Source organism: Sitophilus oryzae, unplaced genomic scaffold (assembly GCF_002938485.1).
Source record: "Sitophilus oryzae breed Bouriz unplaced genomic scaffold, Soryzae_2.0 scaffold_1660_pilon_pilon, whole genome shotgun sequence".
NCBI lineage: Eukaryota > Metazoa > Arthropoda > Insecta > Coleoptera > Curculionidae > Sitophilus > Sitophilus oryzae.
In genome coordinates this window covers 1,679,803-1,705,422 of record NW_022146348.1, presented here as the reverse complement: position 1 = coordinate 1,705,422, position 25,620 = coordinate 1,679,803, and the positions used below count along the sequence as shown (strand labels likewise).

Sequence of the window (25,620 nt, the reverse complement as noted above, 5' to 3'; positions counted from 1 at the left end):
TTAAAAGAGTTGTAAATATGTATATACACTGACTTATTTCATTATATATTTATTTATTTAGCAATATTAATACATTACAACTTTTGTTTTTATTAACTGACTAATTCCGCTAAATTTAATAAATAAAATATACAGTATATAAATTTAATATACAATTTAGAACCTATACCAAAAAAATATAACAGGAACATGTTATATCAAGAACACAAAGAATTATAATTTAAAAAAATGCATCCTAAATAAATACCTGGCTACAATATACCTACATATTAATTTAAAGAGCTTATTCATAAAAACTATTCTAAATGGTTTATATACACAATCAAAAGTCCTTCAACCACTGTACATTATTTTTCAATTTAAATGAAGCATCTCGGGTAAGTAAATTATTTTATATTAGAATACTTTTTATATTAGTTGCTTTGGCGTAAATTCACTTTCAATAGCACTGTTCAAATGGTGGTTAATACAGATCAACAGGAAATTTTAGCCACCAGCTAGTAGGTAAATTATTTTTATTTTATAACAAGGCCTCCTAGGTTATGTTACGCAGATGTTGATTTTAGGCTATATTCTCTATTAATTTGAATTTAAAATTAATCTGTACACTGACAGTTTATAATTTGAATGTTTTTCTTAACATCTATCCATATTTTTTAAAATAAATAGTTATACCACTTACATTAGGACCTTTGAAAAGGCTTGGGTTTCTTTCACCCCGTTCTTTATTTGCCTTTTTTCCACTGTAAGTCCTACTTATACAGCCAGATACGAAGCAAGATCTATTATATAGGGTTTTTTTAATCACACTCATTGTTACATTGCTAATAGTTCAATAAAATAACTATAAATTTAAAAAAAAAACTAGTAAAAACACAGTTAAATCGTATTCTAACAATGCAAATGATCAATCTAACCCGCTTACAGTGCCTCTGGTGTCAAACCGAGAAACTTGCTTTAAAGTAGGGACAGAAATTTCAAATATGCCCATTGTCGATTCGCCTCCTCCTTCTAGCCTCCATAAGTCACCGAATCCGAACTTTTTTTTTATCTATTTGAGAGGCCGCTCTAAAAAATTAATAAATTAACAAAATATAATTATTACCTCTGAGATTATTACAGGTGTAGTAGTTGTCACATAATTACATTCTAAAGCTTTTTCTGGCTCTCCAGTAAAATTAGTAAAATGGCGCTTATCGTGTTTTTTTCCTGGACCCTTCATTTTATTAAAGAACCCGTGAGAAATAGAACAGGCTGTTATTATACTTGATGTTTTTTCTTTATATTTTGTTTATTAGAAGGAATATTAATTATGATTCCTAAGTTCTGAAATCACGAAGTCAACAACCGTTTCTTTTTAGAATTCTTTTCAAAATAACACTACAATAATTATTCGCAGCGATAAACCGTAGTAGAAATTTCTTTCTATTCATTTCGAATTTCATCCAAGTAAAATAAAATTAAAAATACAGATTGTGGAAGTCGAGAGTTAAAAATAAGTTTTTAATTCTCCCTTAATAACATTTTTAATTGGACCTTCTTTTTTAAAAATTTTGCTTTATTTCTCAGAGAGGAATTTTTCTTCGGAGATGATTATATTAATTTGTGAGGAAAATCTATTTATATTATGTTTTTTATAATTCTTAATTTTTGGGAGGAAATTAAAAAATAATAATCTCTTTTTCATTAAACAGGTTAGTATGAATAATAAAAAGTCTCTGAAACAACAAAATTCTAAATATGTTTAATGTACGCCGGATTATAAAACATTACCATACAATTTTTTTATTTAGTTTTGTTCTTTGCTTATTCAATATGCTATAAAAGTTAAAACTCACTATGCTAGGGTCTACAAGGTTTGGGTTTGGGTCGAGATTTCCGTATGTGGAATGTCATTAATTATGATCTTCCTCCGAGGGTACACACCCTTCCACGGTTGGAGTTTGGCCCTCCGTGCCCTTCACAGTCGAAGAGCTTGTCTCCGGCTGAGGTACCCGTGAGGTGTAGGCTGGAGGATCTGTCTCCATTTTCTCCACCTCTTTAACTTGGTCTCTTCTTAGTGTGCGAGCACAGTGCAAGCAGGTTTGCCGCTTACCGGTAGTCGGCGTCAATCTGGGTACCTATTCTTGACATCGTTCGCAACTTTGCGTATACGCATCACGTGTATTGTTATATACAGGGTGTCCCAGAAATAAGTGCAAGTATTTTAAGGGGTGGTAGATCTCGATTAGAGGTGGGAAATCTAGTTCCTTAGTTCTAGTTCCTCCAGAGGAATAGTTCCTTGAACTAGGTTCTTAGTTCACAATAGTTCCCGACTAACATTGACATCCCCGTTGCTTGCTAATGGATTTCGTTTTCAGTCAGAACTATTCACCCCCCAGTTTACTATTCAACAGATATACAACTATTATACAGATCATTATAATTTTTATAATGTACGAAATATAAGAAGACGTGTAATTGCATATGTTAAAAACATATAGGTAAGTTTTATAGCAGATAAAAAAATTAAAGAAACTCAAATCAGAGTTTAAAAACTATATCACAAATCAATTGGAAGAAATAATACGAAAAATTTACGAAAAAATGTATTTTTCCTCACTTCAAGCTTTTTGTTTTTTCTAAAAATTCAGAATATCTACTTCGTTTTATAAGATATTTCTTAATTTTAGGGACCTAAAGTGAAACATTCCCATAAAATATTTAAAAAACAAAGTAAAAATCAAAAACAGTATCCACGACAATTTTCTGTGGTAATTAAGCCGCGCCGGCTGTGGCAATAGACAAGGCCGAATCCATCGTCGTCTCCTTGTATTATATCGCGGATCTGCCGACTGAATAGATTCCCGTGAACTAGTCTTTTAATAGTTCCTCTATGTCCGGGTCCGATAACATACGGTTGGCGCTCCCCACGCCTGCCTAGCATCAATCGCGCTGGCTGATCCATACATAAACTAGTCTTTTATTTAGTTCCTCTAGTTCCTTTAGGTCCGGATCCGATAACATACGGCATACGGCTGGCACTCCCCACTCCTGCCTAGCATCGATCGCGCTGACCCGATCCGTGCGTACGTAAACTACTCTTTTATTTAGTTTAGTTCCTCTAGGTCCGGATTCGATAACGTACGGCTGGCACTCCCCACTCCTGCCTACCATCGGGCTACGCGCGCTAGCCGATCCGTCGCCGTCGCATATTATTATATCGCGGATCTGCCGACTGAATAGATTCCCGTGAACTAGTCTTTTAATAGTTCCTCTATGTCCGGATCCGATAACATACGGCTGGCACTCCCCACGCCTGCCTAGCATCAATCACGCTGGCTGATCCATACGTAAACTAGTCTTTTTTTAGTTTAGTTACTCTAAGAAGTGTCTAGCCCTAGCAGTCAACTATTAAGCTTGACGAATCAGATTGGTTAGCGTGGTTATTTGAAGGGTGTTAATACATTTGTGTTTGTCAAAAACTCTAACGTGATTGGTCGGGCTTAATAGTTGCCTGCTAGGGTTAGTCACAAGTGTTCCTCTAGGTCCGGATCCGATAACGTACGACTGGCTCTCCCCACTCCTGCCTACCATTGGGCTACGCGCGCCATCCGATCTGTCGCCATCGCATATTATTCTATATCGGTCACAGTCTCGATCCCGGAACAGGTTCTGAGGTACTGGTTCTTTGAGAAACCAGGAACTAGTTCCTTTCATTCCGGGGTCGGAATAGTTCATTGGAACTAGTTCGTTCACGAACTACACACCTCTAATCTCAATAACTGCTGGATCTGTGTCTATGAAAGGAATGCGGACAAAAAACATTTAAATAAACAGCAATATATTTTATACGTCGACTTGACGAGTACGTCACACAAATCGCTCCGCCCACTCATTTTATTGGCCACTTGCAAATTTTTCGAATTTTTATTGATGGGACGCGTCGTCTAATTTTTTACGAAAAACATCGAGAGAATATCGTTTCCCCTCTCACGGATACCGCGTAGCTACAGAACGAACAGACGTACTGTAATAAATAAAACAAAATATTTTATTAATAATAACACTTTTTATACATTTAAAGTTGATTACTTAATTAACTTTAATCTTATTTTTTTTTAAACCTCATACTCATCAACACATCAACCTCATACATGTTGTAGGAGAACAGGAAATATCCTGTCCCCCTACAACATGGATGGGTTATTATCGACTGTACGATAAGTTATAACTAAAGGAAGGGGGACACAATAGATCTTTAAGGTTACAGTGATTACCCCCCCCCCTCCCACTCATTCTACATTCTAAATCACTTCAAAAATATTAGAAACTTCTTAATGAAATAAATAGTATGGACGTTATCTGCTTTTTTCTGCCATTGTCTGTTGAAATCTTACCTGAATAATATAAGAGAGTCCAACTTGTCTTATATTTATTTTAATTAAATCTTAAAGAACTACAATAGAGGTACACACAGGTTTTATTGTTATTACCGATATCGATATGCATATATTATATCACGAGACCTATAAATTTAATCGATTAAACTATTCAAATATATTTTGCGCGTGATGTTGCTTGGAAAATAGTTGAATGGCACAATAATTTAACAAAAAATGGAGACCGCGAAACGGTCGAGTGTTTTTATTCTGAAATTATTGTGCATGAAACTATTGTCTAAAAAGCAAAATCATGCAAAAAATTATTTGGGTAGTTTAATCAATTAAATTTATAGGTTGAGTGATATACGGCTAGATTATTTCTTGAATGACTTAGAATGAAGCGAATGACTTAGGATGAAGCAAATAACTATAAGAATTTTATTAACTATAAAATGTAACATTTTCGGACAATATTTTAATTACGTTTCAAAATGACGTCTCGTAAATAATCAGAGTAAGTAATGTTTGTGCTTCTGCTACCTTGGTTACGCATCCGAACAATGCATCGAGGACCGTTTCGCATGTCAACATATCAAATTCTGACCAGTGCCTTCTATTAAAAGATCAGCCTGCGGGCGAGATTTATGACGTCACGCTAGTTAGATATAACGGATTAATAAATATGTTGTAGAATACATGGAAAACATAATTATTCCTCAGATTTTTGGTTTGTATTTTAAAAATGATATAGTTTAAATGAAATATACATAATATACAGTTAATAATCAAGGTTCAAGAATATCAAATTTTCCAAGATTGTAAAATTCTAGTTAATTATTTTATGTGTACAGTTATTTAGGGAATGTCATCGATGTTCATTTCCAAGCCAACTAGACGCCGATTTTTTTCGATGATACGGTATAATTCTTATGTAAGATGTAAATAACATTAGACCAATTAAAACAAAGAAATATGAAAAATAAAAACACTAAATCACCACAATACACCAAAACACTTTTACTTTTACACTGGACGCGCGTTTCGCTAACCATGTTAGCATCATCAGCAAAGAAATATGAATTTCTTAGTATTTTTAGTAACACCTTTATTCTTGAAACTTAATTTTGTATTATGCAAATATACCAATTTTATTGTTATTTTATTCATATTGTATTCAGCCATCACTTAAATATTTGATATTAATTTGGTATTATAAATAATCAATACTATTCATTAAAAATTACTGAACAAATATATGTTATGCTTAACATACATTATATATTATCAAACAAAAAACACATTCTTCTTTTAAACTGTATCAGTCTTGTCTTTACAAAAATCTTTTTAAAATTTGAACTCAAAATAATAATCTTTTCATGATCTCTAATACACATATTCTTTATTTTTCCCTAGATCATAATACCTACTTACGTGTTTGAATCTATCGAAGCTGAACCAGCAACACTTGGAGTGGAGATTCCACAATATGAATAAAATAAACATAATTGTCCAGTTTTCATTAATACCATCATGGGAGAATATTATTTTTAAATTTATTAAAGATATTTTCAATAAAATTCTCTTGATTTATAACTCGTACCCACTTTTCTTGCTCTTCCGGACACTTTAGGCTGCCTAGTATAATAACTATCCTTAGTAACTATCCTTTCCACCAGGAACACAACAAAGATGAGGCATAGCACCAATAACACACTCCACTTAAGCTTTATTGATGAATTGTTAGAGTCTTAAAAAACACACACAAAAATCACGATAAGTAGGTAAAAAATGTATGGGCACTTTTAGGTTAAATCACTTGCACAACGTGTAATTTTAAAATTTCTATTTTTTATGCGAAACCGAGAGTGACCATATATCTGGTAGTAGTTGTTTATGTCACTTCAACACCAAAATAATTAGTTTTTTGCACTACAATAATAAATAATACCAAAAATCAAAGAGTTAAAACCAAAAATCAACCGACAAAATATGAAACGGAATCTAACCCAATATCTAAGTATGTACAGCTGATGAAGTAAACAAAAGTCCGCCCGTAGGCTGATCTTTTAATAGAAGGCACTGTTCTGACGTATTTTTCACCACTTATTTGTTCAAAATAATATCGAATAAGGGGTTTTCACCAGTTAAAATCGTTATTAAGTCATACACATGAGTTGTAAATCAATGTTTTTAAATGAACTGTGTGCCAAAATCTCTCAGAATTAGTGATAAACGACAAAAAGAAAACCCAAAAGGAAGCCGAAAAAATAATCGCGGTTAAACTTGTCTTGGGATTTAATCACTTATCTAAACAAAATTTATTCGAAGAATTAGATTAGCTGATTGGTCCATTTCACGATGAGGGAAATAGTCGTCTATAATTTTCATAATACGTTAACGCGTATTAACGTTTTTGGATTTTTAAGTAACAATGCGCATGTTCTGTATAACGAATAAAGTATAACGCAATAGGTTTAGAGGGCTTAAAAACTCTCTAATATTGTTTGCGTACGATAATCAGTCAATATTTAAATAAACAACATCTCTCTAATACACCAGCAAAGATAATTTTCAATTATCATAAACGGACGTTATTATTCTGATTATTGCCGCTGAATCGTGACGCTCGAATGATGACCCTAAAGTTGTTGTTGTGCGTAATATTAGTCTCGATCTGCAGTGTATTTAAAGTTAGTTGTGGAAGATACGATCCAACTTGGTGGAGTTTGGACACTCGCCCTTTACCCATTTGGTATGATAGGGCTAAAATAGGTATTTTCGTTCACTGGGGCGTGTTCTCAGTGCCTAGTGTTTATTCGGAATGGTTTTGGGCCGACTGGAAATCTGATGGTAAGAAATTTATTTATACAGGGTGTTTCAAGTAACATCTGTTAATCTTTCATTGGGATATTCCCCACGTAAAAATAAGATTACTTTTTATATCAACATAGGTCCGATTCTGCTTCGTTTCGTAGCTACGGGGATTAAATTCTTTACGTTTTTTTGACTTATTATATTTTTTTCCAAGTGCTTTTAGCGATTCTAATGAAATTTTGAGGATAAAATTTGCTATAAGTGCGACATATTTTAATGCTAAAAAATTATCGATATATTCATTCACCAAAGACGTGCATATGGGTTATAACGGGAATATTTTTCTAAAAAAACATGGACTCCACTGTATTTTTTTCCCCATATTAGCAAAATGGTGTAGACCGTTTAATGCCGATTAAAACTTGATATTTTGTCTAGTGCGGTCGCCTTGATAAGATAAACGCAATTTTATTAATTTGTCTAATAGTCAAGTCCAATAGCAGCCTTTAAAAGTTTTTTATGTCAATAACGGGCCAAAGTGTTAAATAAGTACTCGTTTTCCCATCAAAAAAATATGGAAAAAGCTTTCTATAAATATGGGTGCGGAAATTCATAGTTTTAAAGTTACAGGATGTATAAAACTTTAAAAAATAGGTCTTTTGGAATTATCTTAAATATCATTATTTTTTGTTTGAACTTACCGTCGGATACCGTATTTTTACGGTTATTTAGTCAAGTCATTTTTGTAAAGACTTAAATCAAAATAAAGTTATTTAAGTCGTTTAAATCATAATTATCTGCAAATCAATATAATTATCCCCAAGTCAAGACAACCAAAATTCAATTATTTCAAATTCAATTAGTTAAGTACCTATTTTTAAATTTTTTGTTATATTACCGATTTTCTTATTAACTATATTATAAGTTTATTTTCAGAATAACTACAAACAATAAACAATAAAAAATATACGTATCAAAAACATAAAAACACAAGTCATGTAAAAGTAAATTTTGTGGTACTTTGTACAGGGTGTCCCATATTGTGTGTTTTACAAGGTTTCTCGTTTATGAGCAGATATACAATGTCATGGTACACACAGATTTATCCTAGCCCTCTTAATTCCTGAAATACAGAGCGAATTTGAAATTGTTGCATTTATTGACTCCCCTCATATCTCGGATATCTTATAACTTATCGAAAAGATACGAAAACCGAGTTCCATAGAGTTTTCCACGTAGAATTGAGTGGCGTAACTAGGATGCTGTCATTCTTTAAACATTATCGATACTTATTTTCATAAAATTTTAATCTGCTGCCCGGTTACCGCTTGACAGATCAAACGGAAATGCCCATGGCTGGGAAGCTTAAATGGGAATGACAGTTCATTAAAAATAGTTTTTCCTCCAAGATGCAGAGGCGCAAAATATTAGAACTGTCAATATCAACAATGCAAATGTCAAAATCTGACAATAATAAAATTTGATTTTTAACTGACACGAGACGCTTTTGTTGTGATTTTACGGTTTGATTTCGTTTATATTTGTCAAATTATTAGCTTTTTTCGTTTTTCTGTTATTATCGATTCTGAACCGTCCTAGAATTGTGATGCGTATGCGCAGAAAGAAATATGAAGACATTATTTCATTTGCGCATGCGATGGAGAGTTATCGATAATAACAGGAAAACGAACAAACCTATATTGTAAAATTAAATTCCTTCAGATTTTTTGGCAGTATTCTGTTTTAGACAATGTTTTTTTAAAATGATGGGACAATTTGTGTCTTGTATAGACTCCTAGTTATTTTTTATCATGGAGTTTAATTGTTGTACACCGGGTTTCCGAAGGATACAATGGTAAGTAAATTAAATATATCTACTTACAGTTATAGATTTTTTAAACTAGTACTGCTAATAAATGCTACTTGCTGATCAGTTATTTAATCTTTTTACGGTGCATGGTAAGGCATTAAGGAGGCGCGTTCCGTTATATTAGCATGATCAGCAGATGGTTAAATCTAATTTAATTTGTTTTTATTATTTCAGGTCTCAAACGGAAACAAACTGGGAATTTTGCCTACACCAAAATTATATAGCAGTTTCCAATTCAATTCAAAGGGAGGAAAATTATGTAAAACTGCCTGCTATTTGCTGAAAACCGCCAAAGATTAAATTATAACTGAAACAACTTAATATATACTATTACTAGTCTTTTTAATATTTTTTTTAATTAATATCCGACATATAAGAACACTTTCTATGCTTTTAATTAAGTTGATTTATCGTTTATAATATGTTTGACCTAATTAAAAGCACACAAGGTGTTCTTACATGTATGTCTACATTTATTTTAAATTAACTAAAACAACCCCCCTTCCCCGCACCCCTTCTCATTCCTTAGTATTTCTTCCTCCGACTACCAGAGGCGCCCTTGTATAATAAAATTGAAATGTATTATAAGTTGCCTATCTATGGAAATGCCGTTGCTAAAAAATTTTCATAAAAATATATGAAAAATCTGCTTAAATATTTTCTAAAATGACTTAAATTTTTTAAAAACTTTCAGTCTTTTTAAATTTTGGAATAAATACTTAAATTACAAGTAATTTTGTGAAAATGACTTTAACTTTAAAGCAGTGGCCCAACATAGCTGCACGCGTAGAGCAGAGCGGAGCGGACAATAGAAAAAATGCCACTGGGGCCACTTCCATTTACTTCGATGCGTTTAAACGGTTCGCGATCTTCTCCGCTCTACGCTATGTTAAAGTCGCGTCCAAGCTACTCGAACAAAATGTTCGCGAACATATATAATTAAACAGATACTAAGTGAAAATTGTGAGATAGGTAGATTTATAAATAATAAAGCCAACAAGTACAGCTAGCCTTGGCCTATTAAGGCGCGCGGAGCGCGGAGCGCCAAACGGCTAGCTTTTTTATTCTTAATCTAAGGCTTGTACGCCAGAGCGTGCCTCTGCCTATGCTAGAGCGCGCGCGTCCTTGGAGAAAAGGAGTGAACGGCGTGCATTTCGGCGGACATTGTACCGGACACTTGGAAGGGTCTCATTTAATTTCGAGCGTCCATCTGTGATTTTTATTTTTTACCTAATATTCGACAATGGGAAACGCAGTTACTGATTGGGATCGTGAAAAACATTTACAACTAATTTGTTTACACAAAGAAAAGATTTTATAATTTTAATTTTATTGTGGGTTGAGTGTGAATAGCTATGTAGCTAGACTTCGTCCATATCATTTCATTTTTGTTAATAAAGACCTTTATGATTATTTTTATTAAAAACCGGAATTATTATGGGATTCTGATATTAAAAATTACTACTTAATAGACAAATAAAGTAAAAAAGTACATAGGATACAATCTAAAAATACAAAGTTGTAGTCATTTCCGGTGAAACAGGAAGCGACCGAAGGTAATTGAATACGTCAATCAATCCCGATTTATGTCATATTCTAACAAATCAAATTTCGTTGTATTATCTGAAAAAATAAAAAGTAAAAAAGTGAGCCCCTTTTGAGAAACACCTGGTAGCATCGACAGAAAATGAATACAGGTCTTAAAAATACACTATAACGAATAATCTACCAAAAGACCCCTGTAACCCTCCGCCTGCTAAATATTGATTCTTCAACGACAAAAGTTCTTAAACTGTTTACGGGTTAATTTATTTAATAAAATGCTTGCATTCGAAATCCGGGCACTCGAAAAAACAGCGACTACCTAAACGCATCCTAGATCTATAGAGCAAACTGGTTGTCGCATTCTTCCCCGCACCTCAGTCCTCGGGACCGATGCGATCGGCTTGCCGTCGTTTACGACCTGCTGCTACGAGTATATAGTGTGAATTATATATGTTCGCGAACGTTTAGTTCGAGTAGTTTGGACGCGGCTTTAGGTTGTACGCCTCATGTGGGGCCACGCACTTAGTCTTAAGTCAGCTTTAGAAATATGACTTAAAATCAAATGACTTAAGTCTTTACAATGATTTAAATAAAAGACCTAAGTATTCTGTGACCTTGCAGCTGTGCAAAAGGTTACATTAAAAATTATATAATTTATATACTAGAGCCATACCAATTTATTTTCGCAGAAGATGTTGACATCAAGGAATACATGCAGAAAAATTTTCCACCCAACTTCACTTACCAAGAGTTTGCAAAGGATTTTACCGCAGAATTTTTCAATGCCACCCAGTGGGCGGATCTCTTTGCTAGAGCTGGTGCTAAGTAAGTACATATTAGGTTAGACACTCGCCAATTTCCGACGACTTTTGAACCATAAAAATGTTGTCTGCTATGGAAGTAGGCTATTACTACTACTACTAGCATTACTCGCTGACGAGTATTTGACACGCATTAGAAGATGGTTACGCAAGGCGTTTTCTTTCATGCTTTTCTGTGACTGAAAAGCCCAATACGTGATATTATCTCTCTTCAGCACTCCGGACATTCATAGTCTCATGACTTTGTTGCCCCTCTACTTTTTGGTTATCTTTGTTAACTGAGTTTACAATTCTTCTCCATGCGTTCTATTGTGCGCTGCTTCCCCCCACTGATTCTTCATGCTCATCCCCTTTAAGTTTTCATAGAAAATATCCTTGTTTCTTTTGAGTTGTCCACCCGATTTCTTCCTACTGTCTACAAGCTCACCGTAAAGAAGAGATTTCGGTAGGCGGTTTTCTTGCATCCTGCATACGTGACCAGCCGATCTTAAGCGGGATTTAGTAATCATGACTTCAGCGCTCTCGCAACTAGCTTCTTCAGGGACGGATACTAAGGTGTCTCTGTTGCAACTTGTTTAAAGGATGATTTACGGTACACTGGACCGTACCCGAGCCGGGCACGTTCCGTAAAGTAGACACCGAGCCACCTCCGGGCCTTCAATATATGCAACACCGAGTGGACAACGGGGATCATGTCCGTGCCGATTATATTCTAGAAAACAGTGTTGCCGCAGTGGTACATTTGTACCAAATTTGATAATTTTAATTCTATTTGGTACAGTGGTACTACATTTTCAAATCCAGGATGATTCGGTACAATAATTATTTCCCACGCGCACCGAAAATAAATAGATATTTAATAATTATCGTCGTTGATATTGCATTAAACGCGCTTACCGATACCATTCGGAGACAATCCGCATTAATTAACGACGTATTATAAACGTTGAAATGTCTATAGTGTTGTCTATATTAAATAACCCGAACAAAAAACTTAAAAATTTGCTGTTTCTAACATGCTTCTATATTTGCGTTTTTTTTAATAAAATTTAAGTTTTCCAAGTATCGTGTGTAGTATTAGAATTACTTACATTTCTTCAACCTATACATACTTATAATTGGGTTTTCTGAATTTCTATTTCATGTTTTTCGTCTCGATTTGTGTCTTTCTCCAGGAAGTTTTTTTATGTAGAAATTTATGAAGAAATTCACAACGACCAAACCGGTTAAAGTCATTTGCAGATGTATTTTGTTGTGCTTTAAAAAATTGTACCAAAGTGGTACATTTTTAGTTTATAATGTGGTACGCGCTAAAAGTTGGGTGCGGCAACACTGCTAGAAAACAGTCGCTATAGGCCCGTAGACGAACGAAGTATTTAGCTGCGGCGACTCATTTATGTTTGCCGCAACGGGGCCGGAACGTAGCGGATCCGAGGAAAAATGTACACCGACATTTCTTAGACGGGGCACGGACGCGTTCCGGCGAAGCTCGGACCGTGCTCGGCTTAGCATGAATGTATAAGTATAAATAACATTTGACAATGTTTGGCCGTGCCTTCACCGTCGCACGGCTCCGGCCCGTCACGGTGTACCGTGAATCATCCTTAATGCGTTCATGTGCCGGCGGTACGGCACCCAGGTCTCGGTTCCATATAGCATGGTGGGGATTATTATTGCTCGGTACATTTCAAGTTTCGTTTTTGTGCTTAAGTCATGATTGTAGAAAACCCTGTCCTTTAATTTGAGGATGCTCTTGAGGCGCTGCTAATTCTGTGCTGAATTTCAGAGTCGATATTGGCCTTTTTCGAAATCATACTGCCGAAAAAATTTAATTCCGCTGCATATTGCAACAATTCTCCGATTTTTATAGCATTGTTATGATTTTCCGGGGGAGTGCACATGCTTTTAGTTTTATTGATGTTCAGCCTCGTATGCTCAGGTATATGTGTTCAGCATTTCTTGTTTTTGCCCTGAGTCTTTTTATGTTGAACAAACCGCCGTCGTGTCTATATCTAAAGGTGCGTCCAGACTTGAGCATTTTAGCCCGAACGAACAAAACGCATCGAACGCACAGAGCAGAATACGCTAAGTCTGGATCTGTCTCCGAGCCAAACCGAACGCGCCAAACGTTTTCCGCAGCGTGCCAGTAAATCGCAATTGCTCAAAGGTATTTTTGTTCTGCTTGTTCGTGCGCGCTCGGTTCGTTCTGCTCGTTCGGGCTAAAATGCTCAAGTCTGGAAATTGCTCAAACTCTTTCCTGCAGTTTGCTGTCCACTATACTATAATAGAGAGTGCTGTCATGAATATGTTGAATAGGAGAGGCGCTAATTTAAGACACATCCCTCTCTAACTTCTGTATTTGTTAAGAAGGGATCATGATGGTGACACTCGTCATTTTATTGTTGTTTTGAAGGCACACTGTAATAAATTTGTTGGGTGCTCCGAACTTTTGCGTAATTGCCCAAAGTGCATCTCTGTTTACAAGTATTAGGCTACACTCTTATGGACTACTTTACAACGACTACCTCAGAAAGCTATATTTTTTCGTTCAAATATCGTGGGAAAGTGGTCCGTGTGAATGTAACGTTAGATTGAGTTAAATTAAGAGATCTTATTGGTTATTCGTGAAGAATAAATTTCTATATTAGTATATTGAACTTTAACTAACTTAACTTATTCCAAATTATTTGTAACATCAGCTCTTTTTGTATTCTCTCTATCTTATTGGTGCATGACCTCCTTAGGTATGTAGTGCTGACAAGTAAACACCATGAAGGTTTTACACTTTGGCCATCCAAGTACTCATTCGGTTGGAATGCTCAAGATATAGGACCGCATAGAGATATTGTTGGTTAGTACTAAACATTTATATAAACACTAAGTAGCTATTTTTTTTTAATTATTGATTAAATAGACGAGCTTGGTACTGCTGTGAGAGACGCCAATATGACATTTGGTCTTTACCATTCTTTGTACGAGTGGTTTAATCCATTGTATTTAGCGGATAAAGCGAATAATTATACAACTCAGGATTTTGTAATGAACAAGATCCTACCTGAAATGCGTGAATTAGTAGAGAATTACAAACCGTCAGTTCTATGGTCCGATGGAGATTGGGAAGCAAACGAAACATATTGGAATTCTACAGAATTTATAGCTTGGTGAGTATAATTTGTGTATACCATATCGGCAAGAGAAGTCTTGGCTCCCTGTCTGTATGTCTATTAGTGAATCGCTATGACGATCTAATAAGTCGGAGAGTGAAAAATGCGAATTACAACTTAATCCAATAATAAGAAAATGTCCGAAATTCGAATGCATGAAAACTAAAGTTAAACGTTTTGATATTTTGACGCAACCAATTTACCTCTTTTTGGTTGCCAGCCTACTGGTATAATTTTCAGACCTTATAATCCTAGCGCCAGCCTAACATGATTTGTTCTCTTAATATTTAATTAACTAAACTTACTAATTATCTCCCGTTAGAGAGAAGATGCAGTTTGGGTTAAGAAATTTGCGGTTTGCGCTGATATTTTGTAAGTTGTTTGCTCTATTTAATTGCGGAAAAGCGCAATATCTGTTATGATGTCAAACAGCGCACCCTAGCTACCCTGAACAAATAAATGGAAACAAAATTTTTACTGCAGATTATTAGGAAAAAAAAGCTGTTTTAAACGAGCCCTTGTTTGTTTAAATGGGTTAACCCAAACCAGAGTTATCCTTATTTGAAAAAAAAACAATTCAACCTTCCCCCACCACCTTATTTTACAAAATACGCTTATCAAAAAAATTAAAAATTTTGCATAGATTACAATAGCAATAATTAAAATGTTAGAACCTGCAGATTTTTGAGAAAAATCCTGTTTTCTGGTTGGCAATAACAGATGCATCCCCGAGCGGACATTTTTCGAACTTGAAAATAATTTCCAGCGATTTCTCTTGGCCGATTTACTTATTATATTCTTTTTCCCAGTTATACGATAAGTAGTTTCTGAGATACAGCCGGCGTCCATTCTTAGTTGGCCACCCGGTACAAAAAAAAATGTTACGATCCAATGTAAATGTTATAAACTAATTTATAGGTTATACAACGACAGTCCAGTACAAGAAGAAATAGTTGTTAATGATAGATGGGGATCGTCAATTCCTTGTCACCATGGAGATTTCTACACGTGCTCTGACAGATATGATCCAGGTAATTCAGTTATTATATCACAAAACTTCCCTCTTTAGAAAAGAAAGTGGAAAGGAAAGACAAACCGTGCAAACTATCACCAGATTCGCCACTACTAAATGTGTAAAAGTTAGAAAAAAATAAATGTCTAAGTTTGGTATAAAAGGATACGGAAAAAATAATAATTTATACCCAATTAACATATATCAAAGATAAAACTATTTTGTTTTGCAAATACTGATTTATACCATAATATATTTTAATTGTTTTGTATTATCAACAGGTGCTGCAGCTTTGCAGCTCCTATACACTAGCTGCAACTGATCTTAGATTTCCTCCTTTGGTTTTATGATAATATATTGTAGATTTATCTAAATTTGTCACTACAAATTGTTGACCTTTTTATCATCTACTACAACACCAAACCAAAACAAACCTAACGAAAAGGCATGTTATTCGCCGAAATATATCGAAACCAGTACCTATGGCGTGGATGCCAAGAGATACATTATTTAAATTTATTATACACTCTCTTCAGTCTAAACGATATTATTTAAATAACTATTGACGGGGATGTTGCGTGAGGATCAATTAATTTATATTTTAATTGCAAAAAACATTATATTATGGCACTATCACATAAAAATTGGTTTTAAAACTGGAAATACCCTACGAAGCGTTAAAACGCTTCGTGAGCCCTCACAAACAAAACCGAAAATATTGGAACAAGAAGAACGTATCCTGTAAATGGGGTGAGTCATATATTTAAGAGAGGAAACGTCTAGTAGATGTTAGACTTAACGATCATAAAAATAAACGCAAAAATGTGAAACAATGAAGTCTGGCATTGTAAATCATGTGTGGCCAAAACAAAAATTTTGTTTGTATCCGGATTATAATTGGTTAGCCCAGTAATGGAAGCTTTTTCTTCAACAGATTGCGGTATTAAAGTCAACGGCGAAATCATTAACAACATTAGATTTGCCGATGACACAGTTCTTATTGCCGATTCTGATACTGGTCTCCAGAGTTTAGTGGAACGACTTGAAGGCTCCTGTAAGAAATACGGGATGAAGATCAATTAATCAATCTTAAAACTAAAGTCATGATATTTGGAAAGAACCAAAATGTACCAATTCCTATTAAAATAGAGGGCAATACCTTAGACCGGCAATACCTTATACCCAAATATTTGAACTTGTAGAACAGGTCTACAAGTTCAAATATTTGGGGTCCTGGATAGTTAACACCTTGAACAACGACGTGGAAATAAAAACCAGAATAGAACAAGCGAGAAATACATTTTTAAAAATGAAGAACGTCTTCCAGAACCCCAGATTGGGTCTAGATTTGAGAACTAGGCTCGTTAAGTGTTATGTTTGGTCAATCCTGTTCAAGTTCAAGAGATGAATCGCCTCGAATCGTTCGAAACATGGATATATCAAAGAATGCTTAAAATTCCATGCCCATATCACAAATACCGAAGTCTACAACAGAATAGGCAGAGAGAGAGAATTGCTCAATATAATAAAAATAAGAAAAACATCATACTTAGGGCATATATTGAGAAATGAAAAATACCACGTCTTACCATTGATAGTTAAGGGTAAGATTGAAGGAAAGAGAGGTCTCGGCAGGAAGAAACTATCTTGGTTGAGAAACATCAGAAACTGGACTCACCTAACTTTTGAAGAACTTATAAGGAAAGCCGAGAATCGTGAAGATTTTGCCAATGTGATCGCCAACCTCCACGAAAGAGACGGCACGTAAAGAAGAAGAAGAAGCCCAGTAATGGGCTACATTCAATGCTTCCCGTTTCGCCAGCCATAGGTCATCGAGGGTACATCTGTGGGGGCAGGCAGGACATTAAAGGAGATATTCCATGTCCTGAATGGCACCGCAGTCGCATTTGTCGGCATTTCTGTACAGCAAACCCCATTTAATTAGATTGATTTTTTCCGGAGCTAACCGGGTAGTAGGGGCTGGGTTTCATAGAACCTGTCACTATTTTGAATATTTCATTCAAGCTAATGTTCACTTTTTTGCATGGGCAGATCTACACGACACTGGGTAGGCATATCAACAGTTGAGTAACATAGAGCTTGAGCAGAAGTTCTGACCACGATATGTTTGACTCCCCATTTGCTATTGGTCAGCTTCCTTATTAGGGAATTTCGTGCTTCTACTTTTTTGCGTGTTTTTTGCAGTAAGTTATTGTTCTGACCAACACAACGGCAAGATAGGTACACATATCTGTGTGTTCTAGTGGTCTTAAGTCTCATATGAAGTCTTCGGCTCGCTTGTCTAGAAATCAGGTGGAATACAGTCACTTGGTAGGGTTGGGTTTGAAAGAATTATTTTTGTAATAAGTTGACAATGTTTTTAGGGCGGTTTCTAGTTTCTCCTGGATATCTTCAAATCATTTGCCTTTAACACTTATTCCTAGGTCATCTGCATATGCTCTAGTTAATGTTCTGACCTCCAGTTCTAGTGGTTTTGCCATCGACTCTTTTTGCCCTCGAGCGTAATGAAAAACAATCTGTTTTGGAGCAGGGATTCAAGTATCTTCACTAGGTGGTAATCTTTCAAGGTCCCGTTGGCTTTATGCAGTAATATCTTGTGGTTTACCGTGTCATAGGCGGAACTTAGGTCGACTAAGACCAGCCCTGTGATGTGTTTATTCTCCGGTGAGCATGGAAGGTGCCTCCACGCGTGTATTTTACACATATGTTAAACAAAGAAAACCAAAACGTCGGTGCTCCCTGGAAACGTTGTCCAATTGGACAACGGCCAAACATTCCACCACCGGAAACCAATGCAATCAAAAGTCAAACAACATAACTTAAAATGGTCTGAAACCCGGGTTGTCTATAGGGAACCTCACTAGAAAAAACGTGTTTTATAGTAAATAATAATGTTAGTAATCCTAGTATAGAAATGAATACGAAATATAATAGGATATAGCAGTAAATTATAAATCGCACCAATGCAATGCGTTCATTCTCAGTCAGAGAACCTCCCGCTTGACTGCACTCAACTTTTTTTACGGGTGAATGCCTTACTATAATAGTGCTCAATGGTTTTAGGATTTAAATCAGTTTAGACTTGATAACGATCAATGATACATCTGACCGAAACGTTGCGTAGGTTAAAATATAAAATAATGAAAGTCCGAAATTCTTTTACTTACTTTCTCCGTGACCGGACACCTTAAATTCATATAATTTCTGCCCAATAATATCAATACTGAGTCATTTTCTACCACATTCAACAAAAATATTATACTTTTAGGTATACTACAAAATCATAAATGGGAAAATGCAATGACAATCGATAAGAAATCATGGGGATTTAGAAGAAATGCAGTGTTGGATGATTACTTAACACCCACGGAACTAATAACAACTTTGGCACGAACAGTGAGTTGTGGAGGTAAGAAAAATCAGTCGAAAACTAGATACGGTAATCGCAAATCATTTTCTAATGCACGTAATCAATCATATCGAAATGGACACTAAAGCCTATAAACCTGGCTAAATGAAATGTTGGCAAAAATGTTTAAATTTGTTCTATAATTTAAGATACCGAGAAACTTTTCATTTTACTTTAGAGAGCGAATGATTGTAACAGATATTTTATTTAGATTAAAGCTGCAAAATTTACTTTAAAGCGATTTTTATTATCGCCATGTTACATTACTTACATTACATTATTAGTTTACAATTATCATAATGTCAGTCATTATTATGTATATCTTGGTGTTGGATCTTTGGGGTAATTCTCCTTTTTTGTCGATTTGCATAATCTTTTTTTTAATTGTACACGGTGTCCCACTAAGAATAGCTCTCGGCTGTATCTCGGAAAGTATTAGCCTTAGAGCCTACGGAAAAAAAATATATATAACTAAAGGGGCTATGAGAAATTGCTGGAAATTATTTTCAAGTTTGTAAAACGGCCGCTAGAGGGCGGAACTGCTATGGAAAATAAGAAAATAGAATTTTTACAGAATTTTGCCTAGATAATGGGTACTATAAATAATAGCTTCATAATCTTCAGTAAATTTTGGAATTTTTTTGTTGGAAACATTTTCCCCTATCTGCTAAAACAAAGTGGTGGGGGAAGGTAAGATCTGTCTTTATTTAAATGTTAATAACTCCGGACTGGATGATCAGAATCCAACAAGCGAGGGCTCGTTTAAAAGAGCGTTTCTTGCTCTATGTTACACCATAAAAATAATAATAATAAGGTTTTGAACGTAGACGCTAGGGGGCGCTTTCTTACAATTTAACAAACATAGCTCGTTTTTTCAATAAAATTAAATACGATAGTAGAAAAAGAGTAGAAAAAGCTTAAAACGTCAGCGAAAACCGCATCTTGATATCTTTTTTCAAACCGAAGATATTAGCAAAATTATAATAAATACCTAAAACTAAGCCCTAAATTACCTTATTTTTACAACACGGTATCAGTAGCCCTCTTGATTATGCCCATTCTAACAAAAAAAATAAGATAGAAACAGTTAGTTTATTTTAAAATCGACGAAATACCAGAATACCATAATACCAGATGTATTAATATCTAATAATTAAGATATTAATAACAGTGAACAAGAAACGATGATTCAGATTCCTTTATTATTTGAATTAGTTGAAGTTGTTGGCATTTTGAAAAAGCAACCAAAAAATAAAAAACGCTACTAAGACTATCAAAATGTTGATCTAATATCAATTTGACGTTTATACTATTACGTCAAAACCAACTTTTTTCCAAAACCTACTATGACTTCACTGAATCGTCGTTTCTTGTTCACTGTTATTAATATCTTAATTATTAGATCTTAATACATCTGGTATTATGGTATTCTGGTATGTTGTCGATTTTAAAATAAACTAACTGTTTCTATCTTATTTTTTTGTTAGAATGGGCATAATCAAGAGGGCTACTGATACTGTATTGTAAAAATAAGGTAATTAAGGGCTTATTTTTTGGTATTTATTATAATTTTGCTAATATCTTCGGTTTGAAAAAAGATATCAAGATGCGGTTTTCGCTGACTTTTTAAGCTTTTTCTACTCTTTACTATCAGCTAAAATTACATATACTATCGTATTTAATTTTATTGAAAAAACGAGCTATGTTTGTTAAATTGGAAGAAAGCGCCACCTAGCGTCTACGTTCAAAACCTTGTTATTATTATTATTACGGTATAATATAGAGTAAGAAGCGCTCTTTGAAACCAAACCTCGTTTGTTGGATTCTGATCATCCAGTCCGGAGTTATTAACATTTAAAAAAGAGAAATCTAACCTTCCCCCACCACTTTATTTTAGCAGATAAGGGAAAATGGTTCCAACAATAAAAATCCAAAATTTACTGAAGATTATGAAGCTATTATTTGTAGTACCCATTATCTAGGCAAAATTCTGTAAAAATTCTATTTTCTTATTTTCCATAGCAGTTGCGCCCTCTAGCGGCCGTTTTACAAACTTGAAAATAATTTCCAGCAATTTCTCATAGCCCCTTTAGTTATAAATATTTTTTTCCGTAGGCCCTACGGCTAATACAGAGTACAGCCGAGAGGCTATTCTTAGTGGGACACCCGGTACTTTTAAACAGAAACAGTTGTTTTAAGAACTAAATTTTCGAGTTTTTGTATTACATTGCTTGAAATTATGTGTTGAAAATATGACGTAGCATTTAAACAGTCGAAGCAAAGAGCTTGTAACTTTCCCGATAAACTATTTTGAACGAGAACAGTCAGAGAAGTAAGTTTGATTGGTAGGCACATTGTATCACTTAAGTTATTTCTACTTATTTCGGTATGTAGCTAGTAGATGCTGCCTTAAACTTAAATATTTCTACTGTGAGTGTTAGCACAGTGTTAGTGACTACTGTTAATAAATAAATTAATTATTAATATATTATTTATTAAATTAAAAATAAAACGTACAAATCGTTAAAAAATTATATAATAAATATATTGTTTTCCAATTTTACATTAAGATTCATTTCATAAATCCATCACAATCTGGGAGCGCTATCGCCATCGCTTGTCACTCAAAGTTGATCACGTGCATCGAAAATTGTTTTGCGATTAATTAGTATATTTCAACAAAATCGTATTTACAATTTAGGTAATTTATTGATTAACGTTGGACCTACAAAAGAAGGAATAATAAATCCAATATTTGAAGAAAGATTAACACAGCTGGGCGATTGGTTATCTATAAACGGAGAAGCTATCTATGAAACCGTTCCATGGTTGGTTCAAAATGATACTTACAATGGAAACGTATGGTCTGAACACATAACTATTTTTTAAATACCGCCAGATAATATAATATTTAATGTTTTAGGTACACAAGCTCGCCTTCTTATGGAGGAAACTACCTCTACGCTATTATTCTAGAATGGCCCAGAAATGATATTCTGACTTTACAATCGCCCAGACAAATATTTGAGATGTCTGTCAATTCAGTGGCGAAATTATTGGGAAATGGCGATACAAAATTAAAATGGGCCTTGACAAAAGATCACGTTGAAATCAGATTACCTAGTAAAGCGACGGTGCAGAACCCAATAGCTTGGGTTCTAAAAATTATTCCTGGATAACAGTGTATAGATACTGTATATTGTAGACTTAGGTATTTAGATATTTTTTTAAATATGCCTTACGATTATTTTATGCTCACAAATCATTATAGTATAAAATAAATTTTGTAAATTTCCTGAATTGGAATAATTAGACATAACTGTTAAAAATCCGTTTTTTTTCATTTAGTTTAGTTTCGAAAATTTAAAATATTAACCCTCGAGCGGGCGCGTCCGGGATTTTGTACCGCAATTTTACTAATTTCGTTAAAACAAAATATCCATTGGACGTAGATCGGTGGTGCCATTAAATATGCATATTTAGGAATATTTGACAGCCTGCAATGGGTCTTAGTAGTTGCGTATCCAGCGATTTTGGTTCAGTAGCAATTCTATATCGTAAACCTAGCAATTACAGAAGTTGCGGTACTAAGTTTTTTAAATGGAACACCCTGTATATTATTTTTTTATTTGATGAAGAATTGAAAAATGAACATTTTTTGTATTTAAAGTATTTCAATATTTTTAATAGTTTTCCGGATACACGCAGCATTATTACATATGGCGCTTTCAATGGTAAAATACGAGAGAAAAATCATTGGGTGTGGCTTTGATAAAAATATTAGCGATGGGAACTATCGAATGAATTAGACTATCGAATGGTTACTGAATGAATGATTTCAACTATCGAATAGTTTTATTCGAATAAAATCATTCATTCATTTGTATACTAAAGCATATGTGACAACCTCGCCGTGCGACTAAATGGTTATCGTTGCGCCACAACTATCGAATGCTTTTGATAAATGAAATTTAGTATTCGTTTGATTTTTGTGTGTATCAGTGCATTATTAGTTCTTCCAAATTTTTATAACTTCGCCTTGTAAATACTGTACTATTTTTGCGTTTATTAAAATATTTAAAATACTAAAATAGTAGTTTTTTTTAATTGACGATTGTGTGCAAAGTGGTCAAAATTTTTCCGAAAATTTGTGTGATTTTCCGTAGCCCGATCTTTCAATTATTTAATTTTATATGTTATATTATGGATAGGTTAGACTGCATTTTTTTAATTGGAAATTTTGAGAAGTAGCAATTTTTAATTGAGATGAGATGAACTTACAATTAATTTTAAAAATACATATTTGTATTTTAGATGTTTTAATAATATGAATTAGTTGAACTTAATAATCATATTTAAGTAATGTGGTTAAGTAAATGGGGTTATCGAACTCAAACTATGGGGTGAGAAAATTAAAATGAAAGTTTTACACGTGCCAATTTAAAAAAAAAGTTAACAATGTTTGTATTTTGTTGATGCTAATTCTCTTACATGTAGTTTTTAGCGAAGAAATATTTCATTTATTTTTTAAAGTAAATGCCAGTAAAAGTAAATATTATTTTTAAATAGTAAATATAAAATAATAAAAAGTAATATAAATTTTGATGTTTTCCTTCCATTACACTGCATGCTTAGAAAATTAATAAATGTTTATATTTCATGATTTTAAAATTTGTTGTTAATATAACAAATTAGTTCTGTAATTATTATTATTTAATAAACCAACGTTGCCATTTAGAGACTATATTATTTTTAAATAGGATCTAATATAAATACTTTTGACTTCTATTTGTTGTTTATATTTTGCTACTATTTAAAAAAATGTTTATATTATTAAATGATTTTAAATTTTGTTGTTAATAGGTATAACAAATTATTACTGTTATTATTATTTATTAAACCAATTTTTGCTTAAAAACATTAAAAATCATTTTCCTACATCCAAAATAAAAAGTATTATTGCAGTGTAACAACAGAATATTAATAAAAAAATGCAAAACATATAGACATACTATCCCTAACTAACTAATGCTTAAGAATAATATTCTTTGCTAATACCAACTAATACGAATATACGGCAACAGCGGCATGGTATATAGCAAACCTACGTCGCCGGACGACAACTAAAATCCAGTTTATATTTTATCAAAATCGATCCTGAGGAATAAATGAATTTGATAAATGAATGAATTTTATAAATGAATGGTTTTTGCTGCCGAATTACTAGAATACAATATTTCAATGCAGATGACGCATCTATTCGATAATTTTTATTCGAATAGTTTTCGACGAATGTTTTCTTACTAGCTATCGAATTATTCGAATGAATTGCAACTATCGAATGTTTCGATAGTATTCATTCGATAGTTCCTACTACTAAAAAATATACTGTAGAAAATGCCATATGAAATACAAAACCGGGAATATCTGCGAAACCGTTAAAAATTTTGAAATACCTACTATAAATACAAAAAATTTTCATTTTTTAATTCTCCATCTATTGAAAAAATAATATACAGGGTGTCCCATTTAAAAAAACAAAGAAAAATTATTGTATATTTTGGAAAGTTTGGCGTAGAATTTTGGAGATCCTGTATGATTTACGATTTCCATATTTATAGCAAAGTAAGTACAGACCATCTAGAGTAAACATCTAATACAGTTTTGATTTCAGGACAGTTCTTGTATTATTAATAATTTTTTTAAGAAAGGCTGAAAAATATACAATTTTTATTTATTTAGTAATATCTCTGGAATTATCGAAATATATTTACTCATGTCTTAGGTTTATGTAAACTGATCTGAAAGGAAGCCAAAAATGCAACAATATACAGGGTGTCCCATTTAAAAAAAAATCAATCCGATCCACTCACACCCCAAGTAGCATTTGGACGTTATCTAACGTCGGGTATACGTCGCGTTCAATAAACCCGACGTCGGGTACCAACGTCGGTTCGACCGCCTGACTACCCTTATTTACACCTAAATGGGGAATACAGATTCGGGTCGCCTCGACGTCGGTATCTGACCTAATAGGGAATGTAATCCTACCAATTACCAACGTCATATTACGTTGGATTTTAGTTACTTAAAATTCGTCGCTAAACACTTACATTACGTTTGGTTTCATATTCGCTACCAAGAATACATAAAAACCTAACCAAACTACCTAATTACAAATGGATTCATAATCACTCCTCGAATATAACTAAAAGTGCCTATTTAATTTCATGTTATAATAATTCTGAATCATTACTCCAGACATCAGTTTTGTCAACGGAAGTCACTTTTTTTATAGGTATATCTGATTAAAATACTCCGGAAAACAACGAGCGCCTTCAAAATTAGGTAGATTTATGAAATAAAAATATCTATAAAAAAGTAACTCGCAAAATATTTTTTTAATTTTCTAGCTGGTTTAATCATAAAAGTGTACTGTGGTTCCCCCCAAACTCAACATTATCAATATTATTCTACTAGAAATCGAAATGTGAATATAAATTTTAAAAACAAAAAACGATTTTAAATTGGCTGACAATCTGATACTTGTTAAGAATGGCGGATTTCTGTGTCCGACTTAACTTGAACTACCAATATACC

The 25,620-nt window shown here is 33.7% G+C and overlaps 1 protein-coding gene across 1 annotated transcript; it reads left to right on the top strand.

Annotated features, from left to right (window-relative positions):
* The first annotated feature begins 6,943 nt into the window (after nucleotides 1-6,943).
* Nucleotides 6,944-22,351, top strand: LOC115880917 (alpha-L-fucosidase-like). The gene is made up of 8 exons (XM_030898242.1): nucleotides 6,944-7,214; nucleotides 11,283-11,418; nucleotides 14,159-14,265; nucleotides 14,329-14,575; nucleotides 15,497-15,609; nucleotides 18,880-19,020; nucleotides 21,722-21,884; nucleotides 21,944-22,351. The coding sequence occupies exons 1-8, from the start codon at nucleotides 6,995-6,997 to the stop codon at nucleotides 22,197-22,199; spliced, it is 1,383 nt and encodes a 460-aa protein (XP_030754102.1). The 5' UTR covers nucleotides 6,944-6,994; the 3' UTR covers nucleotides 22,200-22,351.
* The last annotated feature ends 3,269 nt before the right edge of the window (nucleotides 22,352-25,620 follow it).

Bases quoted from the DNA above. Each gene is read 5' to 3' on its own strand.
- LOC115880917 (XM_030898242.1), top strand. From the start codon at position 6,995: ATGATGACCCTAAAGTTGTTGTTGTGCGTAATATTAGTCTCGATCTGC. The intron at 7,215-11,282 runs GTAAGAAATTTA...TTATTTTCGCAG, and splicing joins GGCCGACTGGAAATCTGATG to AAGATGTTGACATCAAGGAA. The intron at 14,266-14,328 runs GTTAGTACTAAA...TTGATTAAATAG, and splicing joins ACCGCATAGAGATATTGTTG to ACGAGCTTGGTACTGCTGTG.